This window comes from Priapulus caudatus, unplaced genomic scaffold (assembly GCF_000485595.1).
Source record: "Priapulus caudatus unplaced genomic scaffold, Priapulus_caudatus-5.0.1 Scaffold83, whole genome shotgun sequence".
Classification (NCBI taxonomy): domain Eukaryota; kingdom Metazoa; phylum Priapulida; class Priapulimorpha; order Priapulimorphida; family Priapulidae; genus Priapulus; species Priapulus caudatus.
The window spans coordinates 636,324-646,287 of NW_014577144.1; the positions used below are offsets into that span (position 1 = coordinate 636,324).

Genomic DNA, 9,964 nt, shown 5'->3' on the forward strand with positions numbered 1-9,964 from the left:
TACGTAGTAGTAGTAGTAGTACGTACGTAGTAGTAGTAGTAGTAGTACGTAGTAGTAGTAGAGAGTAGTAGTAGTAGAGAGAGAGAGAGAGAGAGAGAGAGAGAGAGAGAGAGAGAGAGAGAGAGAGAGAGAGAGAGAGAGAGAGAGAGAGAGAGAGAGAGAGAGAGAGAGAGAGAGAGAGAGAGAGAGAGAGAGATAAAAAAAAATCACACTCGAGCGTCACGTAGTGGCAGTAATTAAATACGGCAGACGAGAATAGGTGAAACGCGCAGACGAGTATAATTGCGAGAGGCAAGCAACCAGCAGCTAATACCACTGCACATACTAAGCAATTGTGCAGACAAGTAATGATGTGTCAGCGAGTTTATGCTAAGAATCAATTCCCACTGGATTCAATTCCTTCCTTTCTTTCGCCATTGCGCATGCGCGACATCCACGGTCGGCACGTGACGTACGCGCCGACGGTCGTCACTTGACGTGTCTCTCGTGACCGGTGCTCATGCGCAAAAGAAAACGCGTCGGCAGTGCTGTTATTCTTCATACCGATCCCGGTGAACCCTCTATTCTTGATCACGCCATGCGTCTCCTACGCGCCGCGCTTTTACCGCTGCTTCCGCTGCTGCTGCTGCACGTTGCCACGGGATACGACATCCTCATGGTGTCAATCCTGCAGCGCTACGGCAGCCTGCCGTACGACATCGGTCGCTCGGGCGCCGCCATCGTCCTCGGCGTCGAGCGCGCTCGCGGCTTCGTCAACGCCTCCGTCACGCTGCGTCACGAGTTCATCGAGGAGGACCCACCGCCGCTCTGCAACGCCGACCGCGTCGGCGCCATCGCCGCCGACGCGCACTGCCGACAGCGCATCGCCGTCTTCGTCGGCCCCGGCTGCAGCTTCGCGCTGGCGCACCTCGGCCGCATGGCGGCGCGCTGGAACCTGCCCGTCATCACCAGCGTCGGCACGAGTTCGGTGCTCGGCGACAAGCGCGTCTTCGCGACGCTGACGCGCGTGTCGCCGTACAACCTCAACACGCTGACCCTATTCTACGCGAACGCGCTGCGATTCTTCGGCTGGCGACACACGGCGGTCGTCTACGACGCGTCCCACGCGTGGAGCCGCATCGTCGGCGGCAACGTGTACGCGCGCCTCGACGCCGCCTTCTACCCTACGGCGCGATACCCATTCGACAGCGCGGCGGCGCGCGCGCAGGGTACGTACGATGAGACGGTGTTCGGGATTCTGGACAAAGCTTCGAAGGTGGCCAGAGGTAAGAACGCGGGGAGGGAGAGGGCGAGGGAAAGAGGGGGAGAGAGATCAAGCGAGTGACCGAGATAGAAAGAGGGAGAGAGAGAAAGCGCGCGCGCGCGAACGAGAGAGAAAGAGAGAGAGAGGGGGGAGAGAAAGAGAGAGAGAGAAAGAGAGAGCGCGCAAACGAGAGTGAAGGAGACAAACAGAGAGAAAAAAGAGCGAGAGAGAGAGAGAGAAGGAGAGAGAGAGAGAGAGAGAGAGAGAATAAAGAGAGAGAGAGAGAGAAAGAGAGAGAGAGAAGAAAAGAGAGAGAAATAAAAAGAGAGCTGAGAAGATGAGAAGAGAGAGAGAAGAGCAGGAGACGAGAGGAAAGACAGCGCGTGCGCGAGAGAAGATAGGGGGAGTCGCGCGAGAACGAGCGCCGACAGGAAAGAGGAAAGATTGAGTTAAGAACGGATCGGGAGAAGATATACATAAAATCACAACGCGTACTAACAGTATGAAAACACTGCACACGAATAGGCTAGCGACAGGATATTTTATGACCATCCTGCACAACGATAATTACACTCTTTCTATGATAAAATCCAAGACTAATAATACCATATCAACAGCTTTAACGGTATTAAGCCCTTGATAAATATAGCCGATCAGATCAGTCCTGTTGCGCTAGCATCCCTAGACAAATACGACATACCATATAACGCGCCATATAAATATATGTCAGGAGAAAAGATCTTCCCTATACGAAACATTATAGTGTCAACATAGGAGAGCGCTAACGTAGTCGTATTTGTCAAGATGCAAGCAGAACATGTTGCAATAGATGTAATCCCGGTCGTCATAACAACGATCACATAGGTAAGGCCCATATTTGCACAGCGACATGGTTAATTCTGAGGACGTCCTGCCATCATAATCAACTGTGTTGCCGCGCAAACACGGAGAGTTTGTTAGAATTGGCATGGAAGTTTGATCAGTAGAGCTTCTGCCGCGCGAGTCCACACGATAACCGCGCATAGAACACATAGTGTTATAATTGGACAATAAATATAATGCATGTAGGCGTGTTTGAACAATAATATTACGTGGCAATGACGAGCTAGGATGCGTGATTTCGCGGCTGCTGTCGTTCGCGAGCAATTGCACAGATTCAGTGCCGTGACGCTGCTAGATCGCGTTATGCGTGAGCGGATGCGTGATGCGTGATGCGTGATGCGTGATGCGTGATGCGTGATGCGTGATGCGTGATGCGTGAAATGCGTGATGAGTGCATGCGTGATGTGTACGTAACGTGATGCGTGATGCGTGATCGTGATGCGTGTGCTGATCGTGATGCGTGAATTCGCGTGCATTGATCGGCGTCGCATGGCGTGATGCGTGAATGCGTGATGCGTAGCGGATGGCGTCATGTCGGATTGCCGTGCGTATATCTCTGGTTTAGCCTATACCTGTGGATGTGACTATCGAGTCTGTCGCATCCTCTCTCTCCCCTCGTCGTCTTCACTACCAGCTCCCCCCCCCGCCCCCGCCGTCTCTCTCTCCTCTCCTCTCTCTCCGTCTCTCTTCTCTCTCCTCTCTCGTCCTCTCCTCTCTCTCTCTTCTCTACTCTCTCTCTTCTGCGGCTCTCTGCTCTGCGCGCCAGAGCGTGTGTCTCAAACTTGTATTTACTCACGATTTTGAGACTACAAATGACGTATACCAATTTGAATATGATATGCGACCGCGGATTAAATAAATATTGTGCACATAATATTTAGCATAATGTATTCAGAAGCAAACATTGACAATTCTAACAATAAAAATATTTGCTTTTTGTTCATTCCGACGTATTCACTATAAATGGCCAAACAGACGCCTCGCGGCACACGCACAGCACACGCACACGCACACGCACACGCACAACCACACGGCACACGCCCCCACACGCAGCACCGCACACGCACACGCACCACGCACCACACACCACACACACACACACAACACACACCACACAGCAGCAACGCTACACCACACGCAGCACCCACTCACACGCACACCGCACACCACCGCACACCGCACACGCACACGCACACACAGCACCCAACACACACTACACACCACACCCAGCACACAGCACACATCACCCGCCACACACCGGCATCACCATACCATCATATACATACACGCACATCGCGCGCAGTCGGCGCCGCCCCTACACCTCTCCACACACCACACACACACACCACACAACTACACACACACACACACAACCAACGGCGCAGCCCGGCGCGCCCCGCGCGCCGCCCCCCGCCCCCACAGACACTCACACACGTCCCCCCACCGAACACCCCCTCCACACACACAAACACACGCTACACACACACCATCGTCCCCTCCACACACACACCCACACACACACACACAACACACCCACAACACACACCCACACACCCACCACACACCGCACACACCACTACACACACGACACACACACACCGACCACACGCACACACACACAACACCACCACACACACAACACACACACCCACACACACGCGACACGCACACCACACACGCACACCACACACACACACCACACACACAACACACACACACTACAGCCCACAGCACACACACATACACCACACGACACGCACACACACACACGACACACGCACAACACACACACACACACACACAGTCACACACACACACGCACACACACACACACACACACCACACACAACAACCACACACACACACACACACACACACACACACACACACTACACACACACACACACCACGCACACCACATCACCACACACACACCACCGCAACACACACACACACACACGCACACCAACCACCACACACGCACACACACAGCACACACTGACACGATACACACACACGCACACGACACACACACCGACCCCCACACACACACACACACACACACCTACACCACACACACACACACACACGACCACAGCACACACACCACACACACTCACACACACACACACACCACCATCACCACACACCACCACAACACGACACACCTAACCACACACCACAACACACACACGATACCACCCACACTCCCTCCACACCGAAGTTTCTTTCCCCGGGCAGTGATCATCGTGTGCGCACACCCAGCCCGCGCGTCATTAAAGACGCGTCCATCATGAACGTCCCCACCCCGCACGCAGGAGCACAGGCCGGGCGGACGGCTTGCGAAGGGAGCTCTCTCCGTCATCGTCCGGGTGGCGGGCTGTTCCGCACCGTCGCTATGTGACGTCAGGGTGGGGAGGCCGGGGGGCGCGGCGGAGCGAGGCGTGACGGAGCAGCGAGAGCGAGAGAGAACCGGGCGAGCGAGACGGAGATTGGCCATCGGGACGACGAGAGGGAGGAGAAGGAGGAGAGAGGGAGAAGAAGTAAGGAAAAGAAGAAGAAGGAGAAGAGAGGGAACGGTCGCGGTACTAGGGAGCCCTCGCGTCGCGATACGCTTTCTACTTTCCAACATGCTATACTACTGGCTGCATGGTTATTACTGCTCGCTTGTACTCTCACAGTATATATAAAGATATAAATAAATAAATAAATAAATATATATATATATAATAATATTATAGTCCGCGTGTTTAATATATACTATATATAACTATATAATACCTACCTATATTATAATAAACACCACGCGGTTATATGTGAAACACAGTGTTTATAATTATTTAGATGTAGAGTGTGCGGGCGGCAATGATCCTGCAGCCAGTGAGGGAGATCTATATGTAGTGCATAGTACTATATTATGTGTAGAGGCATGCTATTATTTGAGTGTGCGGGACGATGTGTGAGTCAGAGACGTTAGTTTCGCGCTCTACAAGCGATGACAGCGTAGTTTTTAGCTTGTTACATCCCTCGCCTAATAGTTGACATTATTTCATACACTACAAGCAATAAGAACGTGACTTTCAGCGCTTGGAGCTTGTGAAATTCCCGCCTTAATTGTTGACATTATTTCGTACGCTGCAAGCGATGACAGCGTAGTTTTCGAGCGTTTGAAGCATGTGACATATCTCATTAATACCTCCTATCATTGACATCTTTCTCACTCACTTTCCCACCTATCTATGTCTTCAAGCTAACAAGATCTTTTTAATAGAATTCCGCTTCGCAACTGTTCAATTGCACGGTAGAGAAGATAAGCGAATTCATCTTCCCTCTCGCCCACCCCTCCCAGCGCTGTGTCCGCTTGCACATATCTACTGTGTATGTCTTATGCACAAATAAACTGTTTTCAATCTTCAATCTTCAATCTTCGCACGACGTGTGATTAAATTTCAACCGATCGTTCTTTTCAAACACGACATTATGGCTATTACATATAATATATGATACATTACATTATATGCAGTGTATGCACACAGTAAATAAATCACTACACTTTAACAACTGAAACGTTATCCCCCCCCCCCCACCCCCTCTGCCTTTGGAAATAAAACTGTAACAAGATGTATCAAGTCTATACTTCATGCTCAACGAAAACACAATCCGAAAAACGCTTTCGCCTCGGTCTCCGTATAATGGCGCGTTCTTGTTACGGCTCATTGATGATGATACGTAAAAACATCGCCGCACAGCGGCAAAAAGTAATCGCTTTTTAAAACATTCGCACCGACACTTTCACGTTGTATCTAAAGCTTTGAATAAACGTATTCCGACCAAATTTTTTACCTATCAAGCACAATATATAGGCAAGTACAAAACGTGCAATGTTAAAATAATTGTATTTTTGCCTAATTTATGTTTGCCGCCTTGAAATTTGAGTAGATGCATTCTTTAACATCAGTTATACACAAGACACCCGTGCGCCCAGCACGCACGCACGCACGCACCCGCACGCCGCCCGGCGTGCGCGGACACACACACACCACAAACCACAACAAACACACACACACCACACACACACCACACACAACACATCACACTGTGTGATCTTGTTCCTGAATAAGCCTTATTAGCTATTGCTGCTGACTATAAGTGTGCTAAATTTGCTCATTTTTGTGGCCAGAAACGCCTAAATGTGAAATTTTTTGGGGAGCCCAACAGACCCCCCGCCATGGCTCCGCGCCTCACGGCGCTCATCTGGGTTGGTGCCATTCTTTGACGGATGTGCTCTAAAATCTGAAAAATACTGTCTATCCTCAGCCCTGGATCAGCCACTGTATATAATCGTATCTTACATATATATACACAGTATGATCGTACCTTACATATAATCACAGTATATCAATACTTAACATTATATACAACATTATGATCGTACCTTACATTATGATATCACATGGTAATCGTACTTACATATATATCANACACACACACACACACACACACACACACACACACACACACACACACACACACACACACACACACACACACACACACACACACACACACACACACACACACACACACACACACGTGTGGATCTTGTTCTAATAATGGCATTATTAGCTATTGATGCTTGACTAAATGTGTGCTTAAATGGTGCTCATTTTTGTGCCCAGAAACCCTTGAAATTTTGAAAGACCCCCCGTCATGTGCTTCCGCGCCTAACGGCGCTCACTCTGGGGTGGTGTGCCCTTCTTGGAGAATGTGTCCTTAAAATCTGGAAAAATACTGTCTATCCTCAGCCCTGGATCCGCTCCTGTATATAATCGTATCTTACGTTATATATCACATGTATGATCGTAACTTACATTATATATCACATGTATGATCGTATCTTACACTATATATCACATGTATGATCGTACCTTACATTATATATCACATCAGGAGTGTATCAAAATTTGATACACTCCTGATCACGTGTATGATCGTACCTTACATTATATATCACATGTATGATCGTACCTTACATTATATATCACATGTATGATCGTACCTTACATTATATATCACATGTATATGATCGTACCTTACACTATATATCACATGTATGATCGTACCTTACACTATATATCACATGTATGATTGTATCTTACATTATATATCACATGTATGATCGTACCTTACATTATATATCACATGTATGATCGTACCTTACATTATATATCACATGTATGATCGTATCTTACATTATATATCACATGTATGATCGTACCTTACATTATATATCACATGTATGATCGTACCTTACATTATATATCACATGTATGATCGTACCTTACATTATATATCACATGTATGATCGTACCTTACACTATATATCACATGTATGATCGTACCTTACACTATATATCACATGTATGATCGTACCTTACATTATATATCACATGTATGATCGTACCTTACATTATATATCACATGTATGATCGTACCTTACTCTATATATCACATGTATGATTGTACCTTACATTATATATCACATGTATGATCGTACCTTACATTATATATCACATGTATTGTAAGATACGATCATACATGTGATATATAGTGTAAGGTACGATTATACATGTGATATATAATGTAAGGTACGATTATACATGTGATATATAATGTAAGGTACGATTATACATGTGATATATAATGTAAGGTACGATCATACATGTGATATATAATGTAAGGTACGATTATATATCACATGTATGATCGTACCTTACATTATATATCACATGTATGATCGTATCTTACACTATATATCACATGTATGATCGTACCTTACACTATATATCACATGTATGATCGTACCTTACATTATATATCACATGTATGATCGTATCTTACACTATATATCACATGTATGATCGTACCTTACACTATATATCACATGTATGATCGTACCTTACATTATATATCACATGTATGATCGTACCTTACATTATATATCACATGTATGATCGTAACTTACACTATATATCACATGTATGATCGTACCTTACACTATATATCACATGTATATGATCGTACCTTACACTATATATCACATGTATGATCGTACCATACTCTATCGATGATATGTATATCTCTCCCTCTCCGTTTCCTTCTCCCCTTGAAGTTGAGCACATGCATTGATATAATGACAACTTCAGGATCACGTTAAGACACGTTATTTATGATCTCACTGTAAAGCTACGGGCGTCTCTTAGCTCACATCGCTACACGCGACATTCGCACCTGATAACACCCTCTCCTTTCGCCTTACCCTCCCCCTCACCCACTCCCCCTCATCCACTCCCCCTCACCTCCTTCCCTCTCCTCTCCTCGCTTCCTCCCTTCCTGCCTCACCCACTCCCCCTCGCCTCCTTCCCTACCCTTCCCTCCCCTCCCCTCCCCTCCCCTCCCCTATTTTATCAGATCAGGAGTGGATAATGGCAATAGAGCCGTATGCCGGTAGTAATCCGCTCACGAATACATGAAACTATAAGTCGCCTCCCGCTCTCTCTCTCGCTCTCTCTCGCTCTCTCGCTCTCTCTCTCTCTCTCTCTATATATATCTCTCGCTCTNGAGAGAGAGAAACAGTGAGAGGGGGTATAGGGGGTTAAAGATTTTAAAAACATACATAGTAGAAATATTACTCTGATGATAGCCAATCAGTGGATATTTTTTACACCAATGGTCATTTTCTGTATTAAACAAGCGTAAGAAACGCAATATGGAGTGCGATGATTGTGAGACTCGATTCAATCCAACACGCGCCTCGATCTCAAATCAAAAATCCTCACAGAGCTCAGGGACACACAGGGAGGGAAGAAACCCGCGGCTACGTATATATATATACACACACACACATATATATATACATATATATATATATATATATATACACACACGCACTTTCACAGCACGCACGCAAGCACGCACGCGACGCAGCGCACGCACGCCACGCACGCACCGCACACACAGCACACACACACACACACCCCACATGAACATATATATTCTATAATCGTCATATATCTAGTATATATATATAGAGAGAGAGAAGAGAGAGAGAAGAGAGAGAGAGAGAGAAAAGAGAGGAAGGAGAGAGAGAAGAGAGAGAGAGAGATCGAAGAGAGGGGGAAGAGAGAGACGCGAGAGAGAGAGAGAGAACGAGAGAGAGAGAGAAGAGAAAGAGGAGAGAGAGAGAGAGGGAGGAGTGTATATATAGACGAGGGGGAGAGGAAGAAGTGAGACGAGCGATAAGAGAGGCAAAGAGAGAGATAGAGATAGATAGATAGAGAGCTAGATGCGATAGATAGATCAATCGTATAGATACGAGTAGACATAGAATAAGATCTAGATACGAGTAGATAGCATAGATAGAAATACAGATAGATAGATAGTATACGATAGACTAGATAGAACTAGATAACGAAGGTAGATGAGATAGATGATATCGACTAGATAGATAGACTAGATAGATAGATACGATGTATAGAGAAGAGAGAGAGGGGGAGGGAGAGAAGCGAGAGAGAGAAATTGTCACAAATTGATGACGCACCCACACGCAGCGCCCCCTGCTGAGACGGCGGTGACGTCACATCTTGGCAGACGACTGGGAGTGGATGCAGTTTACGCCGGCGGGCGAGGGACCTGGAGGGGGTGGGGATGGAAGAGGGGGAGGGTGGGTATGAAGAGGGGGAGGGGTGGGTATGAAGAAGGGGAGGGTGGGTATGAAGAGGGGGAGGGTGGGTATGAAGAGGGGGAGGGGTGGGTATGAAGAGGGGGAGGGTGGGTATG

The 9,964-nt window shown here is 47.2% G+C and overlaps 1 protein-coding gene across 1 annotated transcript in view; it reads left to right on the forward strand.

Moving 5' to 3' along the window:
• The window catches only part of LOC106804681 (chorion peroxidase-like), a 19,231-nt gene extending 17,540 nt beyond the window's left edge, over window positions 1-1,691 (forward strand). The window contains exon 7 of the mRNA XM_014805956.1: window positions 1,651-1,691. Coding sequence (XP_014661442.1) covers window positions 1,651-1,691 — 41 coding nt within the window. The remainder of the gene's footprint in view (window positions 1-1,650) is intronic.
• Window positions 1,692-9,964: the final 8,273 nt, after the last annotated feature.